This window comes from Phoenix dactylifera, chromosome 9, assembly GCF_009389715.1.
Source record: "Phoenix dactylifera cultivar Barhee BC4 chromosome 9, palm_55x_up_171113_PBpolish2nd_filt_p, whole genome shotgun sequence".
Classification (NCBI taxonomy): domain Eukaryota; kingdom Viridiplantae; phylum Streptophyta; class Magnoliopsida; order Arecales; family Arecaceae; genus Phoenix; species Phoenix dactylifera.
The window spans coordinates 15,814,972-15,829,407 of record NC_052400.1 but is presented as its reverse complement, the minus strand read 5'-3'; the positions used below and the strand labels follow the sequence as shown (position 1 = coordinate 15,829,407).

At 41.4% G+C, this 14,436-nt stretch overlaps 2 protein-coding genes across 2 annotated transcripts; one reads left to right on the top strand and one right to left on the bottom strand.

Moving 5' to 3' along the window:
• Positions 1-4,649: 4,649 nt before the first annotated feature.
• LOC103701826 (protein STIG1-like) lies at positions 4,650-5,156 on the top strand. Its single transcript, XM_039130586.1, has one exon. It carries the CDS (start codon positions 4,650-4,652, stop codon positions 5,154-5,156), a length of 507 nt encoding a protein of 168 aa, XP_038986514.1.
• A 5,394-nt stretch (positions 5,157-10,550) lies between these two features.
• Positions 10,551-11,057, bottom strand: LOC103701841 (stigma-specific STIG1-like protein 1). Its single transcript, XM_039130585.1, has 2 exons — positions 10,750-11,057; positions 10,551-10,665 (listed from the first exon to the last, which is right to left on the bottom strand). The coding sequence occupies exons 1-2, from the start codon at positions 11,055-11,057 to the stop codon at positions 10,551-10,553; spliced, it is 423 nt and encodes a 140-aa protein (XP_038986513.1).
• Between the last annotated feature and the right edge of the window lie 3,379 nt (positions 11,058-14,436).

Genomic DNA, 14,436 nt, shown 5'->3' with positions numbered 1-14,436 from the left:
TTTTATAAGGGAGGATTTGAATGAAGTAGTAAGAGCCGGACCAAAAGGTTGGCATGGAATTCAACGCCATGGTTGCATTATTTTAGTACTTCATGAGGAATTCGTTTCATTCAAGTAATAACGAAGTTAGGCCTCCTTGTGGAATGTCGTGGAGCCTTTCTTCAAGAGGCACATCCAGGGTTATCCAGTCTACTGCTAGGGATTCTTTTTATTGATGGATGGGTGGGTCGTAACCTTAAGTACAAACTTATAATGGTCCACGGCCAATAAAATTAGGTGTCCGCATGGGGAATTAGCACGCATACTTGGATGGGCATTGGACCTTCCGCTCGTGGTTCCAGTTTTCTTGATTTCTTGTATCAAGTCTTCGTTTCCATGCGAACCGTGATTTGGCCAATGCACGGCTTGAGCCGGTTAAAAAGTCGATGGCCTTGCAATATTGTCCTAACATTTTGGCTTCTTTCTGTTACTTGGTTCTATTACAATTTTTGTGCTTTAAGGTTGAAAAATAAATGCGGGAAAATAATGTTAGGCGCATAGATTGTCCATCCTCATAATACCATGCAAATTTGGTGACTTGATGTTGATATGCAAAAGAAATCATGTTCTGCTATTCCTACTATATTTGTTGGAATGTAGAGTGAAAAAATATGCTGCTGTGAAAGATATCAGGGATTCTAGGGATGGCAGGTGCTGTCAATTAGATTTTAGGTACATGCCAGAGTGGTGAGATCGAAATAGTAGGCTCAAATATGCACGAAGATAGTAACCTACCAATCACCCTCCAAATTTTGATTGATGCACCTGACTAAGAATCGAGAGGGGTAGTTGTTGTCTATACCGCATGCAGCGATGAGTGAGTAAGGTCGATGATACATATATCCCATATATACTATTCTAATCATGCTCCATCACCAACTACTCCAAAATATATAGATAGTCGACGTTTGACAGCTAGACCTCTCGAAGGCAAGAATGCAAATAATGGAGAATCTGAACTCATGATCAATTTATTCTGAATCAATTTAATGAATATATTCTGGATATATAACAGGATCGGAAATTTACGGCAGCTTCCTCCGTCGTTACCTAGCGAGTTCGTTAATCCTACCTTCATCCGGTATGTCAATGCTTTGAATACGTAAAAGGGAGTCAAATATGCGGCACCATTCCGGTGGAAGCCCACTATTATATACATGTCGCTCTTTCTTCGTTGTCTTAGACCGTTCGCGTTTTGACTTTTTGATCAGGAATTAATGGATCAGCCGTTCTTCTACAATCTATCGTTCCGCCAGCTGATTTTGGCTTTCCTTTCTGAACAAATTTAGGCAACACCCACATGTACACCACGTGTGGGTCCCACATATCAAGGGGATTTGGACTTAGGTGCCTGCCGACATGGGTTAGGAATTGCACCACTACGTCCTTTTCCTTCTCGAGAGAAGAGTCCTTTGCCTCAAAAGCATTTCCTTCTCGAGAGAAGAGTCCTTTGCCTCAAAAGCATCCTCACACGCTGTGTCATCTGACAAGGGAAGAGTGAGGCTAGAGTGAAGTGGTGAAGCGGTCCAGCACTAACTAAAGGATAGCCATGGCCGGCTAGTGGAAGCAGAGATAGAATTTAGGAATGCAGTCACGTGCCTTCCAACATTAGGGCTTCTAGACCGGCTATTAAAAGGTACGAATTCAGAAGCCAATTAGCGAGCATGGGAAGGCTTGTGGAGGTTTAACAAGAGATGACAAAGGGGATATATGCACTCTCTCAAGCAGTTAAGAACAAGACCATACTCAAAGTCGAGCTCTTTTGCAGAAATCCCAGTACTCCGATTCTCACATTTCTCACCGCTTGTCTATTCTCTCTCACGCGTCCCACTTTTCACCAGCCTCCCACTTTCCCATCTATGCAATATGGATTGAATTAATTTTAGATAATTGAGTTTGAGTCCGATATTATACATTTTGATGCCCTAATTATTCAACATTATAAGTTATTGGTTGTGCCATGCACATCATGGTTCCATATGTCGCATTCCGATGCGAAAATATGTCGGAACATTAGCTCTTCATACCTATCTATTTTAACAAATATTCTCAACAAATTGAAATTTTTCATTATATTTTATTTTATTTAAATATTTTTCTTTGTGAAATATATATTGTAGGAGTGAGACTAGCTGGTTGAACCCAGAACCTCTCACAAGTCCCATGATCAGCTGGCACTTCATGGATTTCTATATTAAAATTATTTTTCTCATCTATCTGCACTTGTTTTCATTCTTGCTGTTTTTCTTCTATTTTTTTTGGTTTTTTTTTCAAAATATATGCCGCGTGCATGCATATGCTCTGATAATCAGAAGGGCAAGACTAATAAACAAGCATGCAAAGCACATGTTAACTCCTTCGACAAATATAATACACGGCATGTTTGTATATGATATCGATGCCAATGTTTACTTCGTCTATTTCTCCCCGCTTCGTCTATTCTCTCTCACGCGTCCCACTTTTCACCAGCTTCCCACTTTCCTAGCTATGCAATATGGATTGCGTTAATATTGGATCATTGAGTTTGAGTCCGATATTATACATTTTGATGCCTAATTATTCAACATAATAAGTTATTGGTTGTGCCATGCACATCGTGGATCCATATGTCGCATTCCGATGCGAAAAATAAGTAGGAACATTAGCTCTTCCTACCTATCTATTTTAGCAAATATTCTCAACAAATTGAAATTTTTCATTATATTTTATTTCATTTAAATATTTTTCTTTGTGAAATATATATTGTGGGAGTGAGACTAGCTGGTTGAACACTTGAACCTAGAACCTCTCACAAGTCCCATGATCAACTGGCACTTCATGGATTTCTATATTGAAATTGTTTGCCTCATCTGTCTGCACTTGTTTTCATTCTTGCTGTTTTTCTTCTTCTTTTTTTGAAATTTTTTTTCCCAAAATATATGCTGCGTGCATGCATGTGCTCTGATAATCAGAAGGGCGAAACTAATAAACAAGCATGCAGAGCACATGTTAACTCCTTGAACAAATATAATACACGGCATGTTTGTATATGATATCGATTCCAACGTTCATTGATTTTCATGAATTAAATAGATTATACCCCACATATGAAGCTCAAAAATTGTGGTGTTTAAAAAACAATCTTCTGGAAAGAAAGTTACTTTTATGCAGCAGACACAACTTCGCTTATTGTTAGCTTCTCGTGTGAGAACCCATTTTTATTTGGGCCTCGATCGGCATAGATTGAGCTAGGCTAGCCGTTAGACTGACCGCATGCATGGCACATGGGACGGGGCAAGAAGACTTCCAATGGAAGTCATCTTTCTTCCCTGGTTCCGATAAGAAAGAGGAGTTCGAGGGTGCGTTAGACTCTGATGAAATACTAGAACTTGATCTATAAATTCAGCTATTCTCGTATCTCTAAGCCTCGAGCTCACAAAATTTTACTCAATTGCCGGTAATAAGCGTCAATTTGCTCTATTTTTTCATTGAAACTTTTCACCAAGCCAACATCGATCGATATCTCGCCAGAATCAAGTATGGATCTCCAATACTCTTCCACAACCTTCTTCTAGTTCTAAAGCCATCATCAATGGTCTGATTTGATTTTGTACCGGCTGCTTGTTGGATTTAGCCGCGAGAAGGATGCTTTGTTTCGGCTTTTTCTTTCTCTATTTTGTTGTCTACCCTTGCCGGTTGTTGGCCGTCGATCGAATTGGGTGTATGAGAATTTTTACTGGGTTGTAAAACCCATGCCATCTATTTCTTTTTTGCTTTAGAGTTGCAGGATGCTTAGTCTCTGATGTGTCGGTGTAGAGTTTCAGTATTGAAATTTTTAATTAGTTGGTCTATTTTTTTGATGCTAAATATTTTATAACTGAATCGGTTTGATTTTTTGAATACGGTGGTATTATTTAGTTAAACTATTTGGCCATTAATTATCGAGTTATTGAATATTTATTTATTTCGGATCATGTCTGATCTTTAGGGGCACCATTTTAGGGTTCATGCCACCGGGTGCATGCATGATATGCCTCGCTTTAGTTCGAATCTGTACGTCGCCTGTATGGTCGACGTCGCGTCCTTTTCAGCCAAACTGAAGGAAAAAAAGGGAAAAGAAAGAAAGAAAAAAAAGACAAAATAAGCGGCCATGCAAGCTGCATTAAATTAACAGAGTCTCTCGTACCCATCCTTCAATGAAAACACCTAATGCCGGCAGCCATCCACCATAACAAGGTTGCGACAATTCCATCTGTATTTGCTGGAGAAATCCACTGAACTGATAGACAAAATTCATCTTACGTACCTTTCCGATTGTTATACATGTTTCGCTCATGCATTATTGGCGAAGTAGACATTTTAGACACCATTAATTCCGGCCTGTTGGCAGACCTAACCTCCCTGTTACTTGAACGAACTGAAAAATGCTGAAAAAGCAAGCAGCCACCGTTTAAAATCTCAGATCAACTCTCCCTCCATCTAAACCCCACGCTATAAATACCCATCACCCTCTTCTGACTCTTCCCATCGCCAATATTCCTCTCTCCTCCTTAATCGGCACTTGCAACTCCTTCAGGTTGTTCTTCCAATAGAAAATGATGGCTAGGTTTTTATTCATTATGGCATTAGCCATGGCCGTGGCCGCCACTCTTGCCTCGGCAGCAACTCCTAATGAAGAGGAGGAACGCTTAACCACTGCATCATCTTTCGATGAACCCCTCTCTTCCGATGATGGTTCTCCGTCGGTAAGGGGGATCATGAGCCGTTTGCACGCCGGCCAATACAATCCGGGAGCCCCCATGACTTGCGATAAACATCCCAGGATATGCCGTGCCCCCGGAAGCCCTGGACCAGATTGCTGCAGGAAGAAATGTGTGAACGTGGACTGGGACAGGCTCAACTGCGGGCGGTGCGGCAAGTGTTGCAGATACGGGCAGACATGCTGCAGAGGCCGATGCGTCAACGTGATGAACGACCCCAAGAACTGCGGGCACTGCGGCAAGTGTTGCAGCTACGGACATACATGCTGCAGTGGCCGATGCGTCAACGTGATGAACGACCCCAAGAACTGCGGGGCATGCAACAACAAGTGCAAGAAAGGTGGTGTCTGCAAATACGGGATGTGCGACTACGCATAGTTGATCGTTTAATTGGCTCCCAGTTTCATACATTTTTATCATATAATACTTGATATTTTCTCATATATGTACGTAACTATACGAGGTTCCTATTTGTTAATCACCCATCCGTGTTATTTCATGCATGCAACTATAGCAACCAATTCAAACTGGCTATATATGTAAGGGAATAAATACATGCAATAATGTTATTCAATCTATATACCTACTTTCGGTTCCATATATGAAATCTCTCGTAGGTACATCGATCTTAGCGGCTGCTCTATGTGAAGGGCTTCTCTACTTGAGACTGTTGAGTTTATTTGATGAACTGCATGGATGAGACTCCGCATACAGTCCGTTCTAGGCAGCGTGCATGACGTAATTTGTCGATGACTATCATTCGGCGGTCCTGCCTGATACACCGTTTTCTTTTCTTGCAAAAGAAAACCATTCCTCTTGTTATATTTCTCCTTTTATAGAAGTACGTACCATCTTGTGCTGATCCAAACATGCTTATGACCAAGAACCACTCAAGTCACATTTATCACACAAGATGGCAAGCCTTAAATCGGCATTATATACGGAAAGGTGAAGACAAATAATAAGCAAACGATTATCAAGTTCTTTGCCAAAAGAAACTTTTCTCCTCATGAGAGGAATGCATCAGATGACATCCAGTAAGCAACAAATTAAAGAACTCAAAATTAGCACTCACAAAAGAATAGATAACACTGTTAAAGAACTCATATGCATTTTATTAAAATCATTCGAAGAATAGAAGCATTTATTAAGCACAGGTTTTCTATTACTCACAGACAGACTTATTAAAATTGGCTGCGTTTCTCCTCAGCCAAGAGAAGGAACTCCGTACGAGTTCAACAAATGCTGAAGAACAAAAGAAAGTAAGAAAGCAACTCGAAAATTAAAGTTATCCTTTCTGCAAACAACTTCCGAAAGAATCTCATGCAGAAGTCTGGTCATCTGAATACTGCTCGATTCTCATCTCTACAGCTTCTGTAGAGGCAGAAAAAAAAAAGATATATCAGATAACTTTGAATCACATTTCTTCATGGCTCTTTAAGTCACCCCCTTATTACATCTATTACACGGAGCATTACCTAAAGACATTTTCATGAAGACTCTTGTGTGTGTTTTGCATATGTGACTGGCAGCATTTGCTCCTCAAGTTGCAGACATAATAATCTATTCGGTTATGATCATCAGAAACAGTTTTTAATATTCTAACCGGTTTTGGATGATGTAATTTTTAGGTTTGGGAAACAAATTAGGTATGCTTCACGCAAGGTCCGAGCAGATGAAAGGTAGGTTTGCAAAGGCTGGTGAGGCTTATGACTACGACCCTAGCTCTTTTAGCAAGAAGCAACTGAACTAATTTCAAAGTTCTATTTCCCTTTGCAAAGCAACAGGTACTTGGCTCAGGTATAATAATGTTCTTCCAATATGAAGTTTCATTTAAATTTTATAGACTTGTTCGGTCTACAGAGAGCTGAACTTTTAAGTGCATGAATGCTGGTCATTGTTTTTTGATTGATGAAGCTCCACCCACTTAATTGCATGAATGCTGGTCATTGTTTTTTTTTTTTTTTTGATTGTTCTCCCACTTATTGGTCAGTGGGACCCAATTTAGCTGTATGGTTCACTGGATCGTTGAAGCCGCGGCATTTGTAGAACTGCCAAATTGATATTTTGAGGCTGGTTTAGGTGAAGTGGAACAAGTACTAAAATGCACCAATCTTCACATGCCTCGTGGCTAAAGAATTTGTGCGCACACACCATAACATTATAACCTTAATAAAATAAATACCTCTCACTTGACTATAATTCTTCCCTCTGATCTTCATTAGCATCTTTCGAACCTGTGTTATTCTATCTAACATAGTCGGTATCGTTGTTGATATAATTTTAAGATGTCACATGCCCTGTGAGATGGAAGTTGTTGCTCCTCTCCTTCACTTGGGCGTATGCTAGCAAATTTTGAGTTCTTGTTTCTTAATTTATTGAGTTCCTTTCGAGTTATCCTAACGTGACACTTAGGTGGCACAATCAGATATTTTGGTAGAATTATTTAATGGATATGAATACGTACAGTAGTTAGATCTTATCTTATGCATTTGAATAGGAGTGCACGTGCAGACAGATTTGCTCAGAACGAATCTGACTCATGATTATCACAAAGGATTTGTTTTAGTATAATTAGTTTTAGACAGATTTGTTCAACACTATCTTTTGTTACGCAAGCGTCTGCTCTGGTCTTTTTTTTTTTTTGAAAAAATCATTGGCATATTTTGTTCCCGCTAGTACTTATATTTTGATGCAAATTCTAAGTATTTTAGGTGTACTTAATTTTTGTATTTTCTATCTAAAATATTATGGTGAGTAAAAAAAATTTCGTGAACCAAACGAATGCTAAATGATATCTGTTGTGGTTCAAATTTGGCCCGAGGGTGACCATGCCGGAGGAGTCGAGAAAGCCGCCGGTGGTTGGAGGAAGAAGACGTGGGCCACGTCCTACGCGGTAGCGGCGGTGATGGACCTGCACAAAGCCTCACCGGTGTTTCCCGTGAGAGCTCTCCGACGATCAAGTTAGAGTGGGGTATATTTGGTCCAGCCAAAAAAAGTCTCTTAGAAGTTACCAGACCGGGCTATTTGTAGTCCCGATGAAGAGGCCCAAGGGACAGAGGCATTGTCCGCCCTCATCATGAGAGGAGGGTGGCTCTGAGTCGAATGGCGCGCAGCTAAGGCTGGCCCGTGACGTGTGGTGTTGTCCGTTCTCGAGAACGGTATTGTGTTGACAGTCGTAGCACGGTATGGTCGAAGTAGTCATGACGATGTTCTTTAACTGTCGAGGGCCAGCTATCGAAGCGTGGCGCAGTGGCGTTGCAATGTACGGCTACGTAAGAGGACGTGGGAGCACATATGGGTGCGGTTGTTGCCGAGGCCGAACCCGTTGAAAGGCCGTATCATACATTTGGCGAGGTCGGCTAGACGGGTGCTGAGGATGGTTCGGCTCCCCGGGCTCTGAGGTGCGCTCGGTGGAGCGCCCCGAGCTCGAGAGTCGGAGCGTACTACTAAAATTGGTAGCCCCGAGCTCGGCCGGGACGAGTCGGCAAACATTGGAGGTCGATAGAGCTTTTGGCGGAATCCGAGGTCGGGCTGATTCTGGGCCGGACCGAGGATTCGACCGGTCGGCGTTAGCATTTATCGGGCCAACATTGGGGCGGTCTTTTTGTTGTGGGCTGGATGATCCATTTCGCCCCCCCCCCCCCCCCCCCCCCCCCCCCCCCCATCAATATCAATGCAAACTCGACTCACCTTATGTGTGGTTAATGGATATTGCAACATGGACAGCTCTGCGGTTGTATTTGTGGTTGAACCCTTTAATGATAGAGATCTTAGATAGTTAAGTAGGACCGAGGATCATAGAGATCTTAGATAGTTAAGTAGGTCCAAGGATCAATCCTCGTATGATCTCATATGACATCAATCTTTTAGATCTTCGATGCTTAAGTAAGACCGAGTATCAATCCTCATCCGATGTCAATCATGGTATGCACCAGTGCCCATGGAGGTAATTAGGCCGGAATCTTTTTTTCCTTCTTCCTAGGGATTACTTCGGCTAAGCAAAATCTTGATGCTAGGTAACGCCTTTTTCTGGAAACTTTTAAGTCGAGCCTCTGTTTATTGTTTTTTGGAGAACATCTTTGCCCATGTATCTTGAGTTGCCATGGATTTGGCCGGTCATCCACCTCGTAGTACTGCTCCTCGACGGCATAGAGATCAACTTCCACTCCAACCTCGTCGCAGAAGCTCCAGCTGGCCTCCCAAGCTACCCTCAATCCATCTCTCCTCATGCATGTATCTCCCACTGCTGATACATACACTCATCTTGACCTTACACAAGAAAAAGACAGCAGGTGGTAGCTGGCCAACAGCAATAGAAAAAAGAGGCACGATCGGATCTCCCAATTGAACGGAGTAGCAAAATTCTCTTCCCGAAAGGACTGAAAGGAATGAAGGAAATTAATTGACGTTTATATGTAGGGATTTGAGATTGCTTCTAACACAATACTCTTTTTTCTTTTCCCTAACTTAATTATGGATTGCTTATTAGGTGGCTATCTCCACAGTTGCAATAGGAGTTTATGGATTTTCGAGAGTTTGTCTTCTATCGATCATCACGGCACAAAGTGTCGTTATACCACGTCATTCTTTTGCACGTGAAACGTTGCAATCTTTCTGAACTCCAGGAGGACTACCACAAGGAGGACGAGGATAGAGAAATTCTCCGCATCAAGGGTTACGTCAGGGGTGTTTTTACTTGGGTTAAACACTTATCCTGTATCAAGGAGTGTTTGTTCATGGATTATCCACTTATACTATATTCCTTCTTTTTCTTCCTCTTTTTTTTTTTTGTGGGAAGATTTCCATTTATTCTGTATCAGGGGTTCTTGACATCACTTGGACCAGTCATCTAAAACTTGGAAGCTGCTGAAACATAGAAAAGGTGCCGAGGTAAAATAAGAATTGAATGGGAGGCTCTTGGTATATATGGAAGGATCTAGTCTGTAAGAAGACAAAAGAAGCAAACAGGGCCTAAATGCAGTGGGCGCACCCTTTAATTTTACATCTGGACGTTCATACAACAGGAGGATTGTTCTTTTATTTTTATTTTTTTTTTGAGAAAAAACGAAGAGCATGGATACACAAGACTGCTGAGATACAGAAGGGGATTGTTCTGTGATGAAGGTACTGTACATGCAAGACCTCCTTCACGCCTGTGTTAAAAACTGTACTCTCCTTCCCCATAAATACATGAAAACTTATCAGCCTGTTTAATCATATATAATGAAAATTGTCCCATTTTTAGCCACATCGACTCCAGGGTGGTCTCTTTTTTGTTTAAGAAAAAAAATTCAATTATTGTACCATATAAGTTGTTAGGTTATCAGCTAGCTAGTAATTAAGAAGACATTGCTTCATGATTTGTATATCAAAAAGTACCATCTGGTGTTGCTTTCACAAATCCAATACCCAAACATGCTTATGACCAAGCAAGCTAGCCTAGAACGGACTGTATGCGGAGTCTCATCCATGCGGTTCATCAAATAAACTTGACAGTCTCAAGAGAAGCCCTTCACATAGAGCTGCCGCTAAGATCGATGTACCTACGAGAGATTTCATATACGGAACCGAAAGTAGGTATATATATTGAATAACATTATTGCATGTATTTATTCCCTTATAGTCTGGTTGCTATAGTTGCATGCATGAAATAACACGGATGGGTGATTAACAAAATACGAACCTCATATAGTTACGTACATATATGAGAAAATATCAAGTATTATATGATAAAAATGTATGAAACTGGGAGCCAATTATAACGATCAACTATGCGTAGTCGCACATCCCGTATTTGCAGACACCACCTTTTTTGCACTTGTTGTTGCATGCCCCGCAGTTCTTGGGGTCGTTCATCACGTTGACGCATCGGCCACTGCAGCATGTATGTCCGTAGCTGCAACACTTGCCGCAGTGCCCGCAGTTCTTGGGGTCGTTCATCACGTTGACGCATCGGCCTCTGCAGCATGTCTGCCCGTATTTGCAACACTTGCCGCACCGCCCGCAGTTGAGCCTGTCCCAGTCCACGTTCACGCATTTCTTCCTGCAGCAATCCGGGCCAGGGCTTCCGGGGGCACGGCATATCCTGGGATGTTTATCGCAAGTCATGGGGGCTCCCGGATTGTATTGGCCGGCGTGCAAACGGCTCATGATCCCCCTTACTGACGGAGAACCATCATCGGAAGAGAGGGGTTCATCGAAAGATGATGCAGTGGTTAAGCGTTCCTCCTCTTCATTAGGAGTTGCTGCCGAGGCAAGAGTGGCGGCCACGGCCATGGCTAATGCCATAATGAACAAAAACCTAGCCATCATTTCTATTGGAAGAACAACCTGAAGGAGTTGCAAGTGCCGATTAAGGAGGAGAGAGGAATATTGGCGATGGGAAGAGTCAGAAGAGGGTGATGGGTATTTATAGCGTGGGGTTTAGATGGAGGGAGAGTTGATCTGAGATTTTAAACGGTGGCTGCTTGCTTTTTCAGCATTTTTCAGTTCGTTCAAGTAACAGGGAAGTTAGGTCTGCCAACGGGCCGGAATGGTGTCTAAAATGTCTACTTCGCCAATAATGCATGAGCGAAACATGTATAACAATCGAAAAGGTACGTAAGATGAATTTTGTCTATCAGTTCAGGGGATTTCTCCGGCAAATACAGATGGAATTGTCGCAACCTTGTTATGGTGGATGGCTGCCGGCATTAGGTGCTTTCATGGAAGGATGGGTACGAGAGACTCTGTTGATTTAATGCAGCTTGCATGGCCGCTTATTTTGTCTTTTTTTCTTTCTTTCTTTTCCCTTTTTTTCCTTCAGTTTGGATGAAAGTACAGGCGACGTCGACCATACAGGCGACGTACAGATTCGAACTAAACGAGGCATATCATGCATGCACCCGATGGCATGAACCCTAAAAGGTTGCCCCTAAAGATCAGACATGATCCGAAATATTCAATAACTCGATAATTAATGGCCAGATAGTTTAACTAAATAATACCACCGCATTCAAATTATCAAACAGATTCAGTTATACAATATTCAATTATTTATTTGGCATAAAAAAAAAAGACCAACTAATAAAAAATTCCATCGCTGAAACTCCAAGCCGGCACATCTGAGACTAAGCATCGTGCAACTCTGAAGGAAAAAATAAATAGATGGTATGGGGTTTACAACCCAGTAAGGATTCTCATACACCCAATACGATCGACGGCCGACAACCGGCAACGGTAGACAACAAAATAGAGAAAGAAAAAAATCGAAGCAAAACATCCTTCTTGCGGCTAAATCCAACAAGCAACCAGTACAAAACCAAATCAGACCATTGATGATGGTTTTAGAACTAGAAGAAGGTTGTCGAAGAGGATCGGAGATCCATACTTGATTCTGGAGAGATATCGATCGATGTTGGCTTGGCGAAAAGTCTCAATGAAAAAATAGAGCAAATTGACTTTTATTACCGGTGATTGAGTAAAATTTTGTGAGCTTGAGGCTTAGAGATACGAGAATAGCTGAATTTATAGATCAAGTTCTAGTATTTCGTCAGAGTCCAGCGCGCCCTCGAACTCCTTTTTCTTGCCGGAACCAGGGAAGAAAGATGACTTCCATTGGAAGTCTTCTTGCCCCATCCCATCTGCCATGCATGCAGTCAGTCTAACGGCTAGCCTAGCTCAATCGATGCCGGTCGAGGCCCAAATAAAAATAGATTCTCACACGAGAAGCTAATAATGAGCGAGGTTGCATCCATTGCATAAAAGTAACTTGCTTTCCAAAAGATTGTTTTCTAAACACCTCAATTTTTAAGATTCATATGTGGGGTATAATCTATTTAATCGATGAAAATCAGTGAACGTTGGGATTGATATCATATACAAACATGCCATGTATTATATTTGTCGAAGGAGTTAACATGTGCTTTGCATGCTTGTTTATTAGTCTCGCCCTTTTGATTATCAAAGCACATCCATGCACGCGGCATGTATTTTGAAAAAAAAAAAAGCCAAAAAAAATAGAAGAAAAACAGCAAGAATGAAAACAAGTGCAGACAGATGAAAAAATAATTTTAATATAGAAATCCATGAAGTGCCAGCTGATCATGGGACTTGTGAGAGGTTCTGGGTTCAACCAGCTAGTCTCACTCCTACAATATATATTTCAGAAAGCAAAATATTTAAATAAAATAAAATATAATGAAAAATTTCAATTTGTTGAGAATATTTGTTAAAATAGATAGGTAGGAAGAGCTAATGTTCCGACTTATTTTTCGCATCAGAATGCGACATATGGATCCACGATGTGCATGGCACAACCAATAACTTATAATGTTGAATAATTAGGGCAACCAATAACTTATAATGTTGAATAATTAGGGCATCAAAATGTATAATATCGGACTCAAACTCAATGATCCAATATTAACGCAATCCATATTGCATAGATAGGAAAGTGGGAGGCTGGTGAAAAGTGGGACCCGTGAGAGAGAATTGACGAAGCGGTGAGAAATATGAGTCGGAGTACTGGGATTTCCCATGGGTGAGTGGGTCCGGCCCCACTCCCAGGTCTTGACGGCCAATGGAATCCATGGTTCTGGAAACCGCCTGCATGTAACATGAACATGTTCACATTAGTTTAATGGAAACTTTCAAATAGTCCTACTGGGGGAAGGGGATTAAGAGGTAAACAAGCACCTGCTTGGCAAGAAGGAACACGTGCGGGCACCTAAGTCCAAATCCCCTTGATATGTGGGACCCACGTGTGGTGCAGATGTGGGTGTTGCCTAAATTTGTTCAGAAAGGAAAGCCAAAATCAGCTGGCGGAACGGAATCATCAGCCCTCAAATCGTGTTACGTGGCCAGCGATACACGATAGATTGTAGAAGAACAGCTGATCCATTAATTCCTGATCAAAAAGTCAAAACGCGAACGGTCTAAGACAACGAAGAAAGAGCGACATGTATATAATAATGGGCTTCCAACGGAATGGTGCCGAATATTTGACTCCCTTTTACGTATTCAAAGCATTGACATATCCGAGGAAGGTAGGATTAACGAACTCGCTTCCTAGGGCTTGGAAACGACGGAGGAAGCTGCCGTAAATTTCCAATCCTGTTATATATCCCGAATATATTCATTAAATTGATTTAGAATAAATTGATCTTGAGTTCAGATCCCCCATAATTTGCATTCTTGAATTCGAGAGGTCTAACTGTCAACTGTCGACCATCTATATATTTTGGAGCAGTTGGTTATGGAGCATGGTTAGAATAGTGTGGAATAAATGTATCATCGACCCTGCTCATTCATTGTTGTATGCAGTATATAGACAACAACTACACCTTTTGATTCTTAGTCAGATGCAACAATCAAAATTTGGAGGATTATTGGGGTAAGTTACTATCTTCGTGCATATTTGAGCCTACTATTTCGATCTCACCACTCTGGCATATACCTAAAATCTAATTGACAGCACCTGCCATCCCTAGAATCCCTGATATCTTTCACAGCAGCATATCTTTTCACTCTACATTCCAACAGATATAGTAGGAATAGCGGAACATGATTTCTTTTACATATCAACATCAAGTCACCAAATTTGCATGGTATTATGAGGATGGACAATCTATGTGCCTAACATTATTGTCCAGTATTTATTTTTCGACCTTAAAGC

What these genes read in the sequence shown, in the direction of transcription:
- LOC103701826 (XM_039130586.1), top strand. Translation starts at nt 4,650, where the DNA reads ATGGCCGTGGCCGCCACTCTTGCCTCGGCAGCAACTCCTAATGAAGAG.
- LOC103701841 (XM_039130585.1), bottom strand. Translation starts at nt 11,057, where the DNA reads ATGGCCGTGGCCGCCACTCTTGCCTCGGCAGCAACTCCTAATGAAGAG. An exon ending in TGTTGCAAATACGGGCAGAC is followed by an intron (nt 10,666 to 10,749) that starts ATGCTGCAGAGG and finishes CTACGGACATAC; the next exon opens with ATGCTGCAGTGGCCGATGCG.